General features: G+C 37.4%; 1 protein-coding gene across 2 annotated transcripts in view; it reads left to right on the top strand.

Annotated features, from left to right (window-relative positions):
• Positions 1-22,713, top strand: part of PLCL2 (phospholipase C like 2) — a 195,728-nt gene that overhangs the window by 88,805 nt on the left and 84,210 nt on the right. For both annotated transcript variants that reach the window (XM_067561951.1, XM_067561952.1), the window contains exons 3-4: positions 4,924-7,410; positions 11,236-11,439. In XM_067561951.1, the coding sequence (XP_067418052.1) occupies positions 4,924-7,410; positions 11,236-11,439 (2,691 nt within the window). The remainder of the gene's footprint in view (positions 1-4,923; positions 7,411-11,235; positions 11,440-22,713) is intronic.

The following is a 22,713-nucleotide window of genomic DNA, read 5'->3' as shown; positions in this document are numbered from 1 at the left end:
CCATTGCAGACAATTTAAACAGACATTGCGCATGCAATCATGAGTGGGAACTGAATAATGAAGTCCTCAAAGAAATTTTTCACCTATGGGGGCATCCAATGATAGATCTTTTTGTCATGAAATAGAACTGCAAGTGTCATCTTTTCTGCTCGAGAGCAGTAATAGGGCCAGGATCGATAGGCAATGCTTTCCTACTCAAAAGGGGCAAGGGACTACTATATGTGTTTCCACCCATACCAGTGATACACAAGGTCTTACACAAAATCAGAACTGACAAGGCAACTGCTATAATGATAACACCAGTGTGGCAGAGACAAATGTGGTTCTCGGATCTCCTAAATATGTCAGATATGTCACAAACAGATTACGCTTCCCCGAAGACACAATCTCCTTTACCAGGAGACAGGTTGAATTTATCACCCAGAAATACAAAAGCTTCATTTCACAGCATGGCTAATAAGTGGCTCTGTCCCAAAGAGTTAGAGTGCTCAGAACACGTTAGACAGATATTAATAAACAGCAAAAAATTGACAACTAGAAAGACTTACCTGCGGAAATGGCACAGGTTCCAATCATGGTGCGAGGGTCGACAAATTAAGACAATCGTCAATTCTATCCTGATAATTCATGAATACATATTGGAACTAAAGAAATCAGGTTTATCAATTAGTTCCTTAAGAGTTCATCTATCAACTGTCTTCATGCCAAAATAAACGATATGACCTAATGGTGAAAAGATTCTTAGCGGGTCTACAGAGAGTATTTCCAGTCGTTCGTGCCCCCACACCATTATGGGACCCAAGTCTAGTACTCAGATCCATTACTAGAGCACTATTCGAGCCTCTAGCAACATGTTCACTCTGCCACATGTCCATGAAGGTTTCATTCCTAATTGCTATTACATCAGCCTGGCAGGTAGGTGTGATTAGCATGTTAATGGTCGTGTCCGTCCGTCGTCGTCCGTGTCCCCGTCGTCCGTGTGACGACACCACCCCCCCCCCCCCCCCACACACACAATATTTCACAAAGATTGAATCACCCTTAGGCCACACCCAAAATTTTTACCAAAGGTAGTGTCGGACTTCTATATTAACCAACCTATCCATTTGCTTACCTTTTATCCGAAACCGCATAACAGTCCACAGGAAGCAGCAGTCCATACTCTGGACATCAGAAGGGCCATAGTCTTTTACCTGGAGAGAACAAAAACATTTAGGAAATCAAACAAACTTTTCATATCTCTAGTGGAGCGCTCAAAAGGCAAAGCCATCTCCAGTCAAAGGCTATTCAAATGGATTTCAACATGTATTCAATTATGTCATGAACAGAAAGGTTTACAGGTCCCTTCAGGGACCAGAACTCATTCTACAAGAGCAATAGTCACTTCTGTAGCCTTTCTGAACGATGTTCCTATAATGGACATATGCAGAGCCATAACATGCACATCAGCATGTACTTTTATAAAACATTATGCTATCGGCCAGACATCTGCCAAGGATGCCTCATTAGGCTTAACTGTACTGTCATCTGTACAAAATAATTAACACCGAAGTCCCTCCTCCAATATAGTGGAACACCCACAGGGATATGACTCAAAGAAGAAGAAAAGGTTACTCACTTTGCGTAGTAACTGGTGTTCTTCAAGATGTGTCTCTCTTTGGGTGCTCCACTACCCTCCCTCCTCCCCTCTACTTTGGAGTTCTAACAGTGGACTCTACGATAGAGAAGGAACTGAGGGGCTCGGGTTGCGCACGCTGCAAGACACGCCAACAGCACCACGAGATGACAACTGTGCACGCGCAGCCCAAGCAAATACTGCTGAGAAGCTCTCCGAACAAGGGTGCGGGATGTGACGACCCCTAAAGTGGAACACCCACAGGGGGACACATCTCGAAGAACACCAGTTACTGCACAAGGTGAGTAACTTTTTCTTCTTTATGCTTTTTCATACAGTCAGGCTTTAGAAATGTTTGAACAGATAATGCTTTCTTATTCTTTTCTCTTTTTTATTGATTATCATTATTCAGACATGCTGGCAGTTGTCGTACTAAATTGGATCATTTATGTACCATTTTGGGTCTAAAACTAATTGGTCAGCAGTAATGTCACCATAAAGTATCAAGAATGAGGGTTAGAAACAATACAAAACAATTATTGTCTAGCGATGCTGGAAGAAGAATAGGAGACACTGGATGTGGTTTAAATTAGACCACCTAGTTCAGCTGAAAGAGGGCTTTTCCTGCACTGGTATGGATCTATATAATCCCCCCTCTCTTCTGGTCACTTGTGGGGAGATGAGTCTTCGACCCCATACTGACATGATGTGCAACTGTAGAAGAAAGACACTCCCCTATTCCCTAGCCCTTGAAGGGGCACACACCTTTTCCAATAAGACACAGTGGCCCCCATCCTTTAAATGTGTGGTGAGGTCATTTTCTGTTACTGAAGATAGATAACTTATTGTAATTTTCCCTGGATACAAACATCAATGCCTCTAAATAAATAGCTAGTGTATATTAGATTTGCTAGACATAAGTGAAGTTTTTAACAATCTGCTAGTGTGTAGATGCTGTAAGTGGTGTCGTTCTGCCAACAGGAGAACTGCAGGCGGGAATGGTATTTATCTTTGTATTAATTTGAAATAGTATTTTATTTGTTCTGTCTTAAAATTATTTCCAAAGTGCACAAAACTGTTCAGACTTCATATGCCATCCATGTATTAGACATGTTTATTTTAAGAGAGACAATATAAGTATGGTATTGAGCTTGTTTGTTAGAGAATGAGACTTAGTATTGTAGTACTACAAGAATATAAAAATAAGACATCTCCATGTAAATAATAATCAAATTTGTCACTGAATTTTACTGAAACTCAGAAAATAACTAATCAAATTGTTACTGAAAATAAAAAATACTTTTAAAAAACCCTGTAATTAAGGACCAACTCCAAAAAGCAATCCTGTCAGTTTTTCAATGCAATCTAGTTTGATCTGTAATTAAAAAACACCTGTTCAGTGCAACCAATTTTTGCTGGTGTCATGGATGGTCTCTTAAAACAGACTTTGGTGTCATCAAAGATGCAATATTCACGTCTGATACATTTATATTTTAATGTGGGACTACAAGTACTAAATCTATTAAACTTTGGTTTTAATTTAATGTTTGCTGAGCAAGGTGCCTTCACACATTAAATCAGAAAAACAGAATTCTGCATTTTCACATTCAAATGAATATTTTCCAAATGCACTGATGAGAGAGGTATTTTGCCTTTTCTCTGTTATATTAGGTACTATATATATGATACCATGTAAGCAGTGTTGTGAAATGTATATTTTTATCAATGTTCTTTGATTATATATAAAAATGTCTCAGGAAATTTATTCTGTGGAAATGTATCTCTGTTTCAAATACTCTATTTGAATGGAGCCACAACAGTTTAGTAAAAATCCGCGTCCTGCCTCCCATATTAGCAATCTTTGCTAGCACTGGAATGAAAATTAAACAGCTTTCTAGAAGAAAAGTACTCAGGGGAAAATCCTCCCTCCCTCACAAACAAAACAAAACACCCCATCAAAACTTTACTGTATAAATCTGGAAAGGTAATTGAACCTTGCAGGATTATACAAATAGAAAAATTGCTGTTCTTGAGATCTGATATCAAAAGGTTATCCCATGGGAAGTATTGTGTTGGAACTAACAGACAAGAAATTGAGTTCCCTTTGCAAGACCTGGCCATTTTTCAAACACTCCTAGAACATTTTCACAGGCTGATTTCTGTCTGAATGGTACAAAATAATGAAAGTGAACAGTCATCTGAACATATGTAGTTATTTCTCTTTTGAAGCTCATTACAGTTAAGAGATCTTTCGCTAGGTTATTTACATTCAAATGGACTAAACTTGGATACAGAGTGCTAGTGGAACTGGCTAAGTGGTATTGCTTTTCTTTAAGAATTAATTTTCTTCAGTGTTAACGGGTAAGGAAAATTTAGATGTGAAAACAAAACAGAAATGGTGGGAGAGTCGTCATTCTGAGGATGAAGCTGAACCACTGCTGCCTCCTTTCTTAACTTGGTCCTCCATGTCTTCACCTGTCCCCTTCAAATTCTTCCTTAAGATACTCTTCTGTGACACCATAGACTTGTAAACCCTAATCATCTCAGCAAAGACTATTCCTCAAAATCAATACTGTACATCCTAGTATTTACAGACTCTGGGACAGATTCTCCTGTCTGCTAAAATCATTTAGCTGTCATAAAGTGACTAGATAGGGCTAGTTGAGAATTTCTCCAGGTCAAGTTGGGAAGAATGTATATCAGGGATATTCTGTGGGCAGGATAGGGAGCGAGGGAAAGTATGTGTATCATGTATGTTGTTTTGCCTGTCTACTTAGATTGTAAGTTCCATGAGGACATGACCTGGTTCTTTTGTGTATCAGTCTGTCTCTAGTATTTTAAAGTATCCTAACACCATGGTATGTAAGTACTGTATTTAATAAAGTGTTAGAGCGCAACAAATAACTACAAGGACTGCATGAGGGCTCAGGGAAACAGATTACTTCCCACCATCTTGTTAGTAGAACGCCAGGTAATCTTTGTCGCCAGGCTGCTACTAACAAAATAGTATGAATTTTTTTACTTTTAAAACCTTTTTTGTTCAATTTGTGGGCATACAAAACCTAAGCTTTGTAATACAGAAAAAATGTTTTAAAAAATGCTAGCACTTAAAAAGATACAAAGTTATGCAAACACAGTTATTAAGCAGTTGTTAGTATGTCACATTTTGCATTTGTGATGTCAGAACAACAGATTTGTTGTTCACGGTGCCATCTTTTGATTTTCCTCAATTAATATTTTAACTTTGAACATGAATTTTTTTACATGTCACATAAACTTATACTGACTTTTTTTTTTAAATCCACCAGGATGGTACAAAACAAAAGAGAGAACGGAAAAAGACTGTGTCATTTAGCAGTATGCCAACCGAGAAGAAGATCAGTAGTGCAAGTGACTGTATTAATGCAATGGTTGAAGGCTCTGAGCTCAAAAAGGTTCGGTCCAACTCTAGAGTATATCACCGGTACTTTCTTTTAGATGCAGATATGCAGTCCCTGCGTTGGGAACCTTCAAAGAAGGATTCAGAAAAAGCAAAGATTGATATTAAATCAATCAAAGAAGTGAGAACAGGAAAAAATACAGATATATTCCGCAGCAATGGAATTTATGACCAGATATCAGAAGACTCTGCATTTTCCATTATTTATGGAGATAATTATGAGTCTCTAGATCTTGTTGCTAACTCAGCAGATGTTGCAAACATTTGGGTTACTGGGCTAAGATACCTAATTTCTTACGGAAAACACACTCTAGATATGATAGAAAGTAGCCAAGATAATATGCGGACTTCATGGGTTTCACATATGTTCAATGAAACTGATGTGGATAATTTTGGACATATAGCCCTGTGTAAAGCTGTGCAGTTTATAAAAAACTTAAATCCTGGTTTAAAAACAAGTAAAATTGAGCTGAAGTTCAAAGAGTTACATAGATCCAAGGACAAAACCAGTACTGACGTCACAAAGGAAGAATTTATTGAAGTTTTCCATGAGCTTTGTACTCGACCTGAGATCTACTTCTTATTGGTTCAGTTTTCAAGCAATAAAGAATTCCTAGATACTAAGGACCTTATGATGTTTTTAGAAGCAGAACAAGGTATGGCGCATGTCACAGAAGAAATAAGCCTTGAAATTATTCACAAATATGAACCATCAAAAGAAGGCCAGGAAAAGGGCTGGCTCACCATAGATGGTTTTACTAATTATCTTACTTCACCTGACTGTCATATATTTGATCCAGAGCATAAAAAGATTTGTCAAGATATGAAACAACCTCTCTCCCATTATTTCATAAACTCATCTCACAATACATACTTGATAGAGGACCAGTTCCGAGGTCCATCTGATATCACAGGATATATTCGTGCTCTTAAAATGGGTTGTCGAAGTGTTGAATTGGATGTATGGGACGGACCAGATAATGAACCTTTAATTTATACAGGACATACAATGACGTCACAAATAGTCTTCCGCAGTGTAATTGACATTATTAACAAGTATGCATTTTTTGCTTCAGAATACCCTCTAATTCTGTGTTTAGAAAATCATTGTTCTATTAAGCAGCAGAAAGTGATGGTTCAACACATGAAGAAAATTTTGGGGGACAAGCTACACACACAGTCTCCAAACATAGAAGAATCTTATCTTCCCTCACCTGACTCACTTAAAGGGAAAATACTAATTAAAGCAAAGAAGCTTTCCTCTAATTGCTCTGGGCTAGAGGGAGATGTTACAGATGAAGATGAAGGAGCAGAAATGTCACAAAGAATGGGGAAAGAGGGTTCAGAACAACAGAACACTGTGACAGTGAAACGATTTCAGCTTTGCAAAGAGCTTTCTGAATTGGTAAGCATATGTAAATCAGTTCAGTTCAAGGAATTTCAAGTCTCATTTCAGCTCCAGAAATATTGGGAAGTTTGCTCGTTTAATGAAGTGCTTGCTAGCAAATATGCAAATGAAAATCCAGGGGACTTTGTAAATTACAACAAACGTTTTCTTGCCAGGGTTTTTCCTAGTCCTATGAGGATTGACTCTAGTAATATGAATCCCCAGGATTTTTGGAAGTGTGGTTGTCAGATAGTAGCAATGAACTTTCAGACACCTGGTTTAATGATGGACCTTAACATTGGTTGGTTTCGACAAAATGGAAACTGTGGCTATGTCCTTCGTCCTGCCATTATGCGAGAGGAAGTATCCTTCTTCAGTGCAAATACAAAAGATACTGTGCCTGGAGTTTCACCTCAGCTTCTTCATGTTAAAATTATTAGTGGGCAAAATTTTCCTAAACCCAAAGGGTCAGGTGCCAAAGGTGATGTTGTAGATCCTTATGTCTATGTAGAAATTCATGGAATCCCAGCAGACTGTGCGGAGCAAAGGACAAAGACTGTGCATCAAAATGGAGACAATCCAATTTTTGATGAAAGTTTTGAATTTCAAATTAATCTTCCTGAACTAGCTGTGGTGCGTTTTGTAGTTCTAGATGATGATTATATTGGGGATGAATTTATTGGGCAGTACACTATTCCCTTTGAGTGTTTACAGACAGGCTATCGGCATGTTCCACTGCAATCTTTAACTGGAGAAATTTTAGCACATGCTTTCTTGTTTGTACATGTTGCCATTACTAATCGAAGGGGTGGTGGGAAACCTCATAAACGGGGACTCTCAGTGAGGAAAGGAAAGAAATCCAGGGAATATGCCTCTCTGAGAACGTTATGGATTAAAACCATAGATGAAGTATTCAAGAATGCTCTCCAGCCTATACGGGATGCCACGGATCTGAGAGAAAATATGCAGGTACAGTGTTTACAATGAAATTATCAATGTTTGTGCCATAGTTGTACTTCTGCATTATGGTGTGTCTGCAGTATGCATTACATAGATGTGTAAATGTTAAATGTATTTTATAATGTTATTAATTAATCACATTTTTACACTGAATGAATTTAAAAATAGACAGACTCTATTTGAACAGCAGCTGGATGATATTGTCTATTAAGGTAATACCTGATATGTACTCATGGGTTGTGCTAAAATTCAAGCCTATTAACTGGCTCTATTTGTTGAGAAGGACTAATAGATATATACTGGAGAAAAAGGTAGAGGCTACTTTTCAGCTTTCGGAAATTAAGTAAAATAGAAGTGTAGGGAGAAAACATTAACACCAATAACAAAACTTATGAACAGTGTATTCAAGGACCCCTCATAGCTGAAAGTATTCTCAAGGACCCTGTAAATGGAATAGAGTGATGGCTTCCACTTCCATTTATGAGGTGAAAAATTTCCTCACATCACTAGCAGACCTTTCAAAGAGATCCTTCCCAGGATCCTAAAGAACAGTAGTATTTTACAAACATATTAAATAGGGTTTGAATTACTCCTTCTCCCTGAAAGGGGGTGTTTTAATGACTGTAATATCAAATAAATACAATATCACAGAATGATAGGAAGTAGTATAGGCTAACATGCTGGGTTTTGGATCCCACTATTAGATTCTGTCTTTTGGGTATTGATAAAGGTTCCTGGTATAAGAACTGCTGATCTAGGACAGAGTGGAAAAATATAAAAATTAATATTCTGCTTGATAAAGCTTTTAACTGTATACAAATTACAGTAAAAGTCCTAGCGCTGAAAAATGTTACCCATTAAAGCTTCTTATTTTATGTGGCTTTAAGGGTAAACTGGTTCAAAGAAACATGCTTAGGCTCAATTTCAGATTTTAAAAGGGTATGTGTTTGTACTGTGTAGTAGTGCAGATAACTTTTGTTTATGAATAAAGTTATGCTGAAAGTTGTATTAATGAAAGATTTTTAACAGTATTGCAAACTTTAAAGGTTACACTTGTTCTTATGAATTGTATCCAGTCTCCTGCAGCTTCCCCATTCCATTCAGTGTGATTTATACCAAGGACATTAGTATATGCAAAGATCATAAACAAAATGTGGTGGCATGACTATGACTGGTAAATAAGATTCAGATTACAAACTAGATATGAATTTAATCTGTACTCAATGAACGGTTGTAATTCCATTGTACACAGGCTAGAAGTTTTTTTTTTTAAGGTATCTTAATCAAGGATAACCTGGAGCTAAGACTTGAATATACAGTAAGAAGGTGTGCTCATAACTGGCATGTTATGTTATTTTTCAGAATTGGTGTGTTTTTGAAAAACATAATTTATTAGGGATTTTTAGCAGCGGTGCACAGGAAGGAATTTCCTTTTATGCATTTCATTCTCTTATTTTGAAAGATGCACTTACATCTTCCCAACTTATTACTAGCATACATGGAAATGTTCCCAAGAGGGATATAGTTTAGGTGGATGATAAATACTAATTTTGATTATCTTAACTGACAGATTTGCATAATGTGTTTATAAAATTTTAATTGTCATATAATCTGTTACACTTGGTATAAGTAAAGGATGCTGGCTCTAAAAAATAAATGAACAAATCCTTTAAAATAAAGACCATTGCAAAATGTATAAATCAGGGAATGTGAAATTGTTTAATTTCTTAATTACACATCCATTTACCACTATAAATGCCATGATATAGCAGCACATTATAACAGCAATAAAGATAGACAACTTCAGGAATCTAGGGATTTTGAATATGAAATAGAAAAGTATTTCATGGAATAAAGTACACATAGAGGTATAATGAACTACACCAAGATTTTGTTTGAGTAGTCATTAGAATCCCTTTATCCATATCTAGGCCTTTTTTCTGTAGTCAGCAATATGCGTTGTGTTATTAATACAAAATCTGGTATCACTGTTACAGCTGAGTATATGATGTCAGTGATTATACTAGATACAGTATAGAACATCCATATTGCTTGGCAGTGCAGAGAATCATGGAAATTAGCATGGCCTAGTGGATAAGACATTGAATTGGGAGTCAGAAGACCTGAATTCCACTTACTGTCCTGCCACTGACTTGCTGTGTGCCCTTAGAGAAGCCACTTAACTTCCTTGGGTCTTAGTTTCCTCTTTTGTAAAATTGCTGTTTGTAATGCTTATCCACATTTGTAAAGTTTGAGATCTATAAATGAAAAGCAGTATAAAAGTGCTTTCCAGGGTCTGTCTTTACAGATGTCTCATTGTGTTTTTAAATTCCAGTCTAATTACTACAAATAGTCTTGCTTTACTAAAGAGTGAAAATGAATTCTTTTAAAGGTAAAATTCATAGATTCCAAGGCCAGAAGGAGCCATTGTGATAATCTAGTCTGACCTCCTGTATAACACAGGCCATAGAACTTCCCCAAAATAATTCCTAGAGGCCCCCCCTCTCCCCCCCCCCCCTTTTTTTTTTTTTTTTAAAAAGAAAAAAGGCATCCAATCTTGAGTTAAAAATTGTTGGTGTTAGATAATCCACCATGACCCTTGGTAAATTGTTCAATGGCTAATTACTCTGACCATTAAAAATTTACACATTAATAGTTGAGTCTAGTCACTGTACTGGAAATAATTTGCATATACAAATGTATACATTCATTTAAAAATAGGTTGAGGTCAACTTGATGTGGATTGTCTGTTAAAAGTGGCCAACAATATTTAAGCCCTAATTCCCATTTACAAGACCACTTTACACCTTTCTGGCAGTATAAAAGGACTTTCAGAAAGTAAAAATGAGATTAAAAACCTATAAACATGTCATATATTTTAAAATCTGTGCATAATATCCCAAATGACCAAGACGAGGAGCACTCAGAACATTTGTTATTTAAACTTACTGTTTTTTTTCTTACAGGTCCGCAAACTCCAGACTTGCCACAGATTGCCACCTCCCACTTGGTGCAACAATCCTAAATTCACTATGGTCGTGAGAGCATGCCCATCATGGGATTTCACTGGAGACTCGAATCATTTTATAGAATTAAGATATATGCCTGACTTCTACAATATTCCAAAGTTTCTTAGGTTTAAATATATGTATTTTATATTATATCCTACAAAATAAGAATACTATAAACTCTTGGAAAATGTACATTATTGGGTTTAACAAATACTTTTAGAAGGTCATCTCAGTGAAGTTCTGTGGTAGTGTGACATCACTAGTGGAGTGCAATGTTCTGGCATCACACCAAGTGGGAGCCAGCAGATCCTCAGCATGTCTGGACAATGCTGACATAAAATAGGTATGTTTAAAGTTACAAATGGACTGACTTGCCCTCTACACTTTTCTAAGTTTATTTGAGACATTCAGCACATAACATTTAAGCAGTTTGATTTAAAAAATTTTTTAATATCTTTGAAGCTTTTCAAAAACTTGCTCAATCAACATGGATTAGTAGTTCATTGGTTTTATGTTTATTGAAAATTTGAAGTTAATAGTAACATATTAGAACTTCTTTATTCTAAGTAGCATTTATTTTCTGTAGTAGGATTTTAAGTCTCTTTGAATTTTGAATATCTCCAATAAATAAAATATTGCAAATATCTATGGTACTTTGCTTTGGAAAACTGCCATTTTTCCAGGACAAAACCACTGATAGTTCCACACTGTAGCTTGGTTGTAACTATTATACAATGAAATATAAGTCTATTAACCTGAACAAATGAGAGATTAAAATTCATGGTTAACTGTAAAATAACTTTTTTTCTTTTCTTTTTAACAGAATGCAGTAGTGTCATTCAAAGAATTATGTGGCCTTTCTCCTGTAGCAAATCTTATGCAGTGTATTCTGGCAGTGTCTACACGCTTGGTCGGCCCTGATAATACACCCTTGGTAGTACTGAATCTCAGTGATCAGTATCCCACTATGGAGTTCCAAGGGACTGTTCCAGAGGTTTTGAAAAAGATTGTAACTGCATATGACATGGTGAGTAGTTCTTTGTGGTTTATATATGCTGCTTGGAAGATTTCTTTTTATAATATACTGTACCATGTCTGTTTTGAAAGGTCATTCTAATCTGTGACTTCCTATTTCATGCTTCATTACTTGTGCTTGAAAAATTATTCCCATGAACATTCAGCATCTGACACTGTTTTCATGTGAGGTGAAATGTAAAAATTAATACCTCTTGCTGCTTGCAAATTCACAAGAGTTTGTAATAGCATATAAAAATATGTTAGAGGTTTACCTGTTTGTACATTCACTTGTAACTTTTTGCGTATTGATAGCTTTTTCATAGGTAGACAGTGATTTGTTCCTTTACGTTTTTTAATTTGTGGAGTTGTAGTTCTTTTCACCTTTGAGTCAAAGAGAAGAAAATGTTAATGTTTTTAGGAACTGTAATTTTATTAGCAGCTTGATATTGTTGAAGTCTGCACATGCTTTTTCAAATATATATGCTGCATCTCTCCTGTGCATCTCATTTATTTTGGCAGTTGTGCATTCTATGATCAGCTCTAATGTTCACTTTGGCTGTTATAAGCTTTAGCAAATCTGTAAATGGTGTCTTTAGAAACTAGAAATATTCAGAAATACATTAAAAAATTCAGAAGTGTGCTTCATGGGGAAAGAAAACTGTGTAAAAAGAGACTAAAGGATATCAGTTCTGTAGCAAAATGATGAATTATGAAGTTTACATTATGTATATGTAAGGAGGAAAGTCAATAGACTAACAGTTTAAAACCTCCACCTGATTTCAGTTATAGGAATATTGCATGGGGAAGAAACAATCTGTCATGTAGGGTTAGGGCTTTTGATTTTTTTTAAATGAACTTATAAAATTGGAATCTGATCATATGTAGAAATTCTCTTCCAGGATTTTACTATTAGTTTTGTGTTTTCAAACAAAACAGCTCAACTGTTTCCCTTTTTAAAAAAATTAGAAAATCAAACCAATAACCTAGGATCTGGAAATATGTATATGGAATTATATTTTATAGCAAATTTCCAGCACAAATAGCTTTGGAATAGCAACCATACCAGACCCTTCATACTTAGAGGAGCCCAAACAGCAACACTGTTTGTAGAAAGAAAAATTAGTTAACTAGGAATTCAGATAGAACTATGGGATCTGTTCATGACTCAGTGATGTAAACACAGGTGCAGTTTCATTTCAATGATATCGTACTGTGTAATTATTATAAGATTCGGATATTATAGTACAAGGTGTTTTTAATAGTTGGGATTACAGATAAACCACAAATAAAATGAACTTCTGTGTTCTTGATGGAAAACGTCTCTAAATGTCTGGTTATTCTGAGGTCGGTGATGCTGGGAACAGATTTGCTCTTTTCTAAGCATTTCTATACTTTCCATAAATTGGAATATCTGGATTTTCAGAATTAAATTTTTTTTTTTTTTTTTTAAATGGTAAAGCTCTTTTAAAGAATTTTCCAAAAAAGGTCATTGTTATGTCTGTTCAATCTTAACTCCTTGGTACTGATATTTTTTCCCTGGACATTTCAAATATTAAAAAAAAAAAAAAAGTTCCTCATTGACAGAATTCCTAGAAAATCATGCAAGTTGCACAGAGGTAGACAATTCCTTCCCAGAAAGCTTCATACTTGTGGTTTACTTTCTCCTGTTCCCCATGATGCTTTGTTTTTCATGTGACTTTCATTTCCCCCTTTAGTTTATGCATTCTACGAATATAAAACATGCTTTGACTTGATGCATGTTTTAGAGAAAACCCCTCAGAAATACAGACTTTATTATGTATGTATAAAATGAGATCATATCTGCAAAATCGTACACTCAAACCATCTCCTTCCCTGCAAAAGAGATAAAGGCAACAACACATGCAAGGATCAGTGGGGGAAAAAATGGAGTTTCTAAAGCCAAGCCATTTTGAAGATATGATGAAAAATGAGACACACTTCATTTTTGAAACCTCTTTATCTCGAAAATACCTTGTCCAATTTGATAGAAATGTTCTAGAAAAAATCTGTTGTGGGTTGAGAACTAATTGTGAAATTTCAGATGATTATGTTTGCTTCTGATGGAGTGATAGGATGTACTGGTGATAGGTCCTTTTAATGCTCATAAGTAGACTCTTTCTGGCAACCATATTAGTATCTGAATTTCTGGCAAGGTATAATGGAAAATAAAGGGGACTGTATAAACATTAGCTTTTTCACTAGATGGAGGAGGCACATGAAGGGAACCAGCCTCTGCTTTATAATTATTTAATGGAGTGGACACCTCAGAAAAGAGTCTGAAACCATCTGTGACACTGTAAATACATTTTCCTACCTTTTGGGGCAAGCGAAATAAAGATCCCGAGGTGAGAACACTTTCTGTTCACAAATTCCAAAGGCATTCTTTTTTGTTTTTTGGCCTGCTACTGTTAAATTATGAGGTGGTTGCAAAAATCGGGTATATAATGGGAAGTCAAATTCAGCCTTCATTTAGAGAGAGACTATCGTTTCTCCATAATAATAGTTCCTTACTTTTTTTACTTTGGGCTAGCATGTGCCTCGCAGACTGTCCAGAACTATGTTTAACAGAGTTTCTCCAATTTGTCATGTATTATCAGTGTGAAATCAGGGTGATAACAAACATTACTTTGTGGAATGTTTTTCAAACAAACCTTGGTTACCATGGTAAGTGCATAGGCTATCTTTTGGTTTACATTGTTGTTTCATTCTGGATGTGGCATATGGTTAATATGGATATTTTCAAAGCACCCACTATTTCAGGGTCAGTCTATCTCACACAGATACAGTAATTTAATATTTAACAGTTCTTTGACAGAAATACCTTCCCGGCTATAAAAACTACAGTAAACATTTACCCTAGCAGAGTGGTTAACAGTTATTCAGTAGAATTTGTTTGGATGGTGAGTGACTAGAGAGCTCTATATTTGCTCAATAAACTCTGAAAGGGTGCAAGTCCTCTTCAATGAAAGAGAGAGTCTGCAATAAAGTAATTACTAAAGAGGATAATACTATAGTGATAGTACTGGTGAAAATGTCTTTAGTAAAATACAGGAACAGCATAGTTATTAAAGAAACACTGAGTCAAGTAAGCATGGGTTATTTAAAACATCCCAGGATACTTGTTACCTTACATATTCTTGCCAAGAAGATATAATGCATAAAGGAATTATTTTAGTCAGTCAGCATTCATTACACTGTCATTGAAATTCAGGGATTTGGGGTATCTTTTACTAGGCTCTTGATCTTGATCTAGTCCCACTGAAGTCAGTGGAAAGACGCCTGTTGTCTTTAGTCATAGTCATAGTTGGATTGGATGCTTAATGCGTATTGTGGGTAATGCGGCCATTTAGTAAGGGAGATATAAATGATATACACACAGGAACTGAAATACTGGTTCCATGGAAATCAATGTGGATTTTGCTATTGTCTTCATTGGGACCAGGATTTTACCCAGGAATTTTAAAAAGGAGAATCCTTTATATTTATCCGCACTACAGTGAGTCAGGGCATGCTTTCAGAATAATAATTAAAAATAATTAATGAAACTAACCTGAGTCTCAGTAAAAAATACTGAACTGCTTATTTTCCTAGATTGATGAAGCTGTGAAAGATTTCTTGAATGCAATCTGTACACTTTATAAAAGCATCAGGATATTTTGGTTAGGGACTCGTAAAAGGGACATTTCATAGAATTTTTTCACCATTTAACAATTTTATTTTTTTCACCTCAAATTCATGAACTGCAGCTTCCTCTATGTGATACTTCAGCATGCACTCTGCTGGTGTCATCACACCCCTCACTGAACAGTTGTGCAGACTGAAGCCTGGAGATAAGGCAAGTGGTTCTTCCACACCATTGCATGTTTTTCTTAACATCTTATAACCTATAAGATAAGCAATAGGAATAGTGAATATTTTATAAAACTGTGCAATGGCAAGAGAAAAAATACTTATTTTGTCCACAGAAGCAGGCCCTAGTCTGTGGCACTGTGATGAGAGCGATGATACCAGCATCGTACAAAGGAAGCCAGCTATTACAGAGAACTGGTTTGTCTGTATGTCAGTTTGAATGAAGCCCCTAATCTAAGTAGTATGCTGTAACTTGGTTGGATAATACTGCTTGACCTGTTTTGGTACAATCGGTATCAGTTAAGTTTTTGGTACAGTATGAGCTTAACATTTGGAGAAGGGGTGGTATGTCTGTGCCATGTTCATCTAAACTGAAATATAGGTGGTCTCCTACCCTAAAACTGGATCATGTTATGTCTAGAGTTGGAGCTGGAGGTGTGAGTTGCAGCTCAAGCAGACCTACTCATGTTAGCTCTCATCCAGATAGTGCACAGAAAATAGATGTGTAGCCACAGTAGCTGTGTATGTATCCATGGAGTCTGGGCGACTTTGTAGTTGGGATGGCTAGCCCATGCTGCTGCTTGCTGCTGCCTGTACTACTGCAGCTACACTACTCTTTTTAGCGTGTGATCTCAATGATACAGAATCACACCCAGCTCCAAGTTTAGATATAGCATAGTTTATTCATTTTGTATGAGAGTCCTAGGATAGGGTCAAGCTGGGCTAGTCTTGGTTTACTGATTATCTTTCTCCAAACCCAAGTCTTTGTTAGTTGACATTAGACAAAAGGTGCTGAAGTCACCAAAAATGATGGTGCTCCGTGACTTCAGCATCCATGTGTTGCCGAGTCCTCAGCATCAATTGAGGGCTTTGTGTCTACCATAGTGACTAAGGTGTTATCACAGCTTACTTCATGTAGCTGGATGCACACTTGATCAAGTGTTTGATCTTGAGTCAGTAATAGTGACCATAATATAATTAAATGTAGCATCCTTTAGGGGGAGTAGGGAATACCAAAGAAGCCCACCACAGTAGCATTTAACTTCAAAAAAGGAGAACGAGAGAAAAATGAGGAAGCTAGTTAAATGGAAATTAAAAGGAACAATCTAAAGAGTGAAATGCCTTCAAGCTGCATTGAAACATTTAAAGAACACCATAATAGAGACTCAAATTAAATGTGTACTCTAAATTAAAAAGAATAGAAAAAGGACCAAAAAGAGCCACCATGACTAATGAGTGGAGTAAAAAAGGCAGAGGCAAAAAGACATCCTTTAAAAATTGAAAGTCAAATCCTACTGAAGAGAAAAACAAAAAGGAGCATAAACGATGGCAAGTCAAATGTAAAAGTATAACTAGACAGATCAAAAAAGAATTTAAAGAGCAGCTAGCAAGAGACAAAATCTAAGAGCAAAATTTTTTTAAAGTATATCAGAAGCAGGAAGTCTACCAAGCAATCAGTGGTACCAGTGAACGATTGAGGCGCTTAAAGAAGCACTCAGAAAAAACAAGGCCATTGCAGAGAAGCTAAATGAATTCTTGCATTGGTCTTTACTGCAGAGGATGTGAGGGAGATTTTCACACCTCAGTCAGTCTTTTTAGGTAATAAATCTGAGGACTAGTCCCAGATTGAGGTGTCAGTAGAGGTGGTTTTGGAACAAATTAATAAATTAAACAGTAGTATGTCACCAGCATCAGATGGTATTCACCCAAGAGTTCTGAAGGAACTCAAATAAGAAATTGTACAACAACAAACTGGTATGTAATTTCTCACTTACATCAGCTTTTGTATCAGATGATTGGCAGATAGATAATGTGACACCAATTTTTAAAAAGGCTCCAGAGGCAATTCTGGAAATTACAGGCCAGTAAGCCTAACTTCAGTACCAGGAAAATTAGATGAACCTATAGTAAAGAACAGAATTATCAGACACATTGATGAACACAATATGTAGGGGAAGAGTCAACACAGCTTTTGTAAAGGTAAACCCTCACCAATCAATTAGAATTATTTGAGCTTGTCAATAAACATGTGGATAAAGCTGGTCCAGTGGATATAGTGTACTTGGACTTTCAGAAAGCCTTTGACAAGGTCCCACACCAATGGTTCTTAAGCAAAATAAGCAGTCATGGGATAAGAAGGAAGGTCCTCTCAGGAATCAGTAACTGGTTAAAAGACAGGAAATAAAGGGTAGGAATAAATGGTCAGTTTTCCAAATATAGAGAACAGTAGATAGCGGTGTCCCACACAATCTGTACTGGCACCACTGCTGTTCAACATATTCATAAGTGATCTAGACAAAGGAGTAAACAACGAGTTGGCAAAGTTTGCAGATGATACAAAATTACTCAAGATAGTTAAGTTCAAAGCTGACTGTAAGTAGTTAGAAAGGGATCGATCTCACAGACTGGTTGACTGGGCAACAAAGTGGCACATGAAATTCAATGTTGTTAAGTAATGCACATTGGAAAACATAATCCCAACTCTACCTACAAAATGATGGTGTCTGGATTAGCTGTTACCACTCAAGAAAGAGATCTTGGCGTCAGCGTGGATACTTCTCTAAAAGCATCCGCTCAATGTTCAGTGGCAGTCAAAAAAACTAACGAAGTTAGGAACCATTAGGAAAGGGACAGATGATAAAACAGTAAATATCATAATGCCACTATATAAATCCAAGATACACCCACACCTTGAATACTGCATGCAGTTCTGGTCACCGCATTTCAAAAAAAATATTAGAAATGGAAAAAATACAGAGAAGAGCAACAAAAGTGATTAGGGGTTTGGAACAGCTTCCATCTGAGGAGAGATTAAAAAGATTGGGACTGTTCAACTTAGAGAAGAGATGACTAAGGGAGGATATGATTAGAGGTCTATAAAATCATGAATCATGTGGAGAAAGTGAATAAGGAAGTGTTGTTTACCCCTGCACGTAATTCAAGAACCAGAAACTAATAGGCAGCAGTCTGAAATGAACATAAGGAAGTACTTCTTCACACAATGCACAGTCAATCTGTGGAACTTGTTTCCAGTGGATGTTGCGAAGGCCGAAAGTATAAGTGGTTCAAAAAAAGGATTAGATAAGCTCATGGAGGATAGATCCATCAGTGGCTGTTAGCCACGATTGTCATAGATGCACCCCCATGCTCTCGGTGTCCCTAAGCTTCTGACTGCCAGAAGCTGGGATTGGTTGACAGAGAATGTATCAATCAGTTGTTCATTCCTTCTGAAGCATCTGGCACTGTCAGAAGACAGGATACTGGGCTAGACGGAGCATTGGTCTGACCTAGTATGGCCATTCATATGTTATGACCATTCACCCTAATGAGTAATGGAAGTTAGCCCTTCCTGCCACTTGCACTGCCAGAGTTACACTCTATTTTTAGCACTTTAGCTCAATCAGGGCTGGCTGGTATGTCTTCTCAAGATGGAATTAACAGCTCTGGCTTGAAGTATAGACATACACTGAGTTGCTTTCCTTAATGGCTGATACGAGTCCCTGATTCTGATTATATTGTGGATAAAATAGAGCATATTCAAACTGAGCTGTCTGTTTCTGTACAGAGAGAATGGATCTTGAGGGTACTAAAGTTAAGACGTCTTTGCTTGAGTTTAGGACACCAAAGTTCACCAGTGTTACTAGAGATGTTGAGAGCTCTTTGTCCCACAAATTATTCTTTGGACCTAAGCCTTTCTTGTCTGATGAAAGCTAGAGGGGGGAAGAACTGGGTCCATTGTTGATGGAGATTATCAATGTCTCCCTTACAAAGGGCACAATACAGGTGTTCCATAAGGAAGCTTTTGTGTGACTTTAATTCTAGAAAGCAGCCATTGACACTGACAATCAGGTTAACATCAACTCTCTATCTTCAGTTTCTGTTAAAATTATTACAGACCAGGCTAAGTCCCCCTTATGTATGGTCACCAGTTTGTTTGTAATTTGACCTAGCTTTGGATTCCATGTATTTCAAAGCCTGCTGGAGCAGGGCAGCATCCAGTCGCTATTTTCGATCTCTGGGCCTCAATGAGTATGTGTACACTGCACTGTAAACCTGTGTCTGTTTCCAAGCCCATGCTTTAGTGTCCACATTGCATTGTAAACCAGGTCTCATAGCTGCACTAACCATATCCACACCACTACACAGGCCTTCTGACTCGTGTTTGTGGCTTGAGCTGCATCCACACTACAAAATGATGAGACTTGAACCTGAGTCACAGCAGGACTTGATCTCTGACCCACCCCCTAACAGGGTCCTAGAATCTGGGTCATGAGTGCTTGCTGATTTGAGACAATTACAGTTACAAACTCAAAATGTAAGTTACATTTTTTAAAATGGTTGTTGCAATGTCAAGTGAAGGTCAGAATTTGATACAGACTTGTACAGATATACCAATCCATGGCTGAGATTATTGAGAACGTTGTGGTGAGAAAACTCTGAGCATGTAGGTGCCTCAGACCTCCTTGAGTCTTTTCAATCTGAGTATGCACCTGGAACAGAAACCCTACTAGTGGTTTTGGTAGACAGTCTTTCCTAGCAGTGGATGCAGATCAGGAGTCCATGCTACTATTGTTAGCTCTGTCAGTTGATTTTGATAGTATCGTTTGGACCACACCTATGCTGGAAAGAAGCAATATAAACAAGCATTTTTGCATCTTAACTTCAGGGATAATTCTCCCTTCTGTTGGAAAGTGTTATATGAAAAATATTTCTTTTATAAGTTTTGATACAGGCACAATATATTTTTCAATGGGTCATATTTGAGAGGGATAATATGCAAAAATAAAAAACCTAAGTCTGAAATAAACTTTGATAGACATTAAACATTTCCTTAAACTTTAAAATCATTGCACAACACTTTTTGCCACACTGTTCTCACTGATTTTAGTAGGACCTGTTTGACTAAATTTTATGCAGCTGTATGAAAGTTCAAGGGTTTTGTTTTTCATTTTATATCCTCCATTTTTCCTTTAGATTTAGCTGATCAGGTAAAATAACATGTATTAAATAAAGTTTTAAGTTACAAAATTTGCCACATACAGTGCAGTATTTAAGTTAAAAATAATAGGAGTTGTAAGGATTTCCTCCCCCACCCCTTGACTTTGTGTACAACATGTTCATTTTCATTGTCAATTCCATGTGGCCTTAGAACCATCTTTATTCAGATAACTGGATACACTTCAGTGGTGAAGATCTAAGGGGAAACTTGGATCCCTGAGTGCAATTTAGTATTATAAATAGCCCTGGTAATGTTTTATGGCATTTTTAATTAATACCTACTCATTCTGGTTTTAAAAAGTGGTTAAATAGTTACTGATGTTATGGTCAATCTCTTATAGCAAGAGAAATAAGATTAAAATATTGATGGAAACTACAGTGAACAGCTTGGGCAGCTCCTTGAAGAAGAATTACATTATTGTCAGCTGTTACTCCCCACTAATTTGGTAGCATTTCAGTCAAATTGTCATCCAAGGCAGGTTCAGGTTATGCTGCCAAACCTGCAATCACAAGGGGCACCTGGCTCATAGGAGGACTTTCAGTCTACCCGAGGAAGGTTCAGATGCTAGCATGTTGTTTAATATTCAGGTTTCAGTGTCACGTGGTGCAGAGTCCCAGTTGCTCCTGAATGGGAACTCTGTGTTGATGGTGACTTTACTGTTCTGTGAAATTAAGATTTCTCCTCTTTTTTTATGCCCCTGAATGGTACACATCACAGAGTCTTTTCTCTTCCTTCCATTAGTCCCATTACAGCAAATGACTGAAGCAAATAGTTGACTTGAACCTGCTCTTCATCATCAAGCTGAAAGGTAACACCGTGTTGGGCCTATTCATTTTTTTTTTTTCTAAAGAAGGCCATTCTCTCTGCGGCTGTATGCAGACTTGGGATATTTTCCTTCCCATCCCCCAGTTTATATACCACTTCTTTAATTTCTACCTTTTACTCAGCAGTTTCCTTCCATCAACTTCAACTCACAATGTGCTGTCCTAGAATAGGCTGATGTTCATTTGTCATGCTTTCCCTTTAGAAGCCAAGTCTGTGGTATCAGTGAAGGAATTTGTGAAGCAAGGAGAAATGACTATTGAGTTTAAAATGGAGTTTAATGTCTTTGTATGTAAAATGAAGAGGACGTCTCATTTGAAATGTGGAAGCAGCATCTGCTTGGCTCTGTTTTCCATCCTTAGTTTTTCCTAAATGTTCTGTTCAGAATGAACTGAGAGACTTGCAAACTAGTTAGTGGAGAACTTGTAGATTATTTGGTTTTGTTTTTTTTTAAATACATTTTATGTTACCCTGGTACCATTGATTGTTTTTACTTCTTTTTTTTCCTCTTTCATTTTGGAATATGTCCGGTTATGTCCTGTTTCTCCATTGGGTATAAGAGTGAGTCAGTGCAACAAGGCCACCTCTTTTATGCTCCTACACAGCAGGGGGACACAACTGCAGTCTGCCTGCTCCGTGGAGAGAAGGGAGTGCTTCTTTCATAACTCTTCTGTGGAGTAAGACATCCTCCCCAAAAGGGGTAAGTGGGGTCATGGCCTTGTTTCCCTCACACAGGAGGAGTATGCAGCAGCAGATGTGCTCCATAGTATGCTAGTGATCTCAGTAAGGAATTCTCTGAAGATACCCTCTGCACTACTCCCAGTGTAGGGTGGTGCCTCAAAGGCACTGTGGGGCACAGAATGTTTAATGTAAACTTGTGTCTTCTTCGAGTGCTTGCTCATGTCGATTCCATTTTAGGTGTGTGCGCGTGCCTCCATGCATGGTTACCAGAATTTTTTTCCCTTTAGCAGTACCTGTAAAGCCGGCTCTGGTGCCCCCTGGAGTTCTGCGAATATGCCATGGTATATCAGGCACCGTTGGTCCTATGCCCCCTCAGTTCATTTTTTCCACCCGTGACAGTTGCTGGAACTGTACTGTTTGCTATCGCAAGTGCTCCTATGGTTCCCTTAAGTAGTTTTAGCTAGTTTTGTTTTATTGTTCTTTTTGTTAGTTAAGTACTGTAAATAGTTAGTAGTTAAGTGTAGTCCCTACAGGGACCTTCTCCTGGGAGCAAGGCATGTCCTGGTCTCTGGGTTTCAAGCCCTGCACCTCCTGCAGCAAGCTCCTTCTCCCTTAGTGACCCCCCATGACAATTGTCTGAAGTGCCTGGGGAAAGCACACAGGAAGGAGAAGAGTAAGTTCTGTAAAGCGTTCAGGCCATGGACTCAAAAGGAGAGAGAAATCCGCCTAAAGGCCTTGCTGAGGGAGGCAGCGCTGAGACCAACCTCCAAGCCATCCTATTCTACTTCGGTACCGAGCATCACATCGATGCAGAGCCCCCAGTTAGCACTTCCATGGCACCAGACCTCTTCCTCTTCCCCGTCAAGGAAGAAGCAGAGAAAACAGAGATCGGACTGGGACCGTTCCCCCGCA

The sequence above is a fragment of the Emydura macquarii genome, unplaced genomic scaffold (genome assembly GCF_026122565.2).
Source record: "Emydura macquarii macquarii isolate MOO-44397 ecotype Brisbane River unplaced genomic scaffold, CSIRO-AGI_Emac_v2 contig_2422, whole genome shotgun sequence".
NCBI lineage: Eukaryota > Metazoa > Chordata > Testudines > Chelidae > Emydura > Emydura macquarii.
This window is presented reverse-complemented; position numbering and strand designations above follow the sequence as displayed.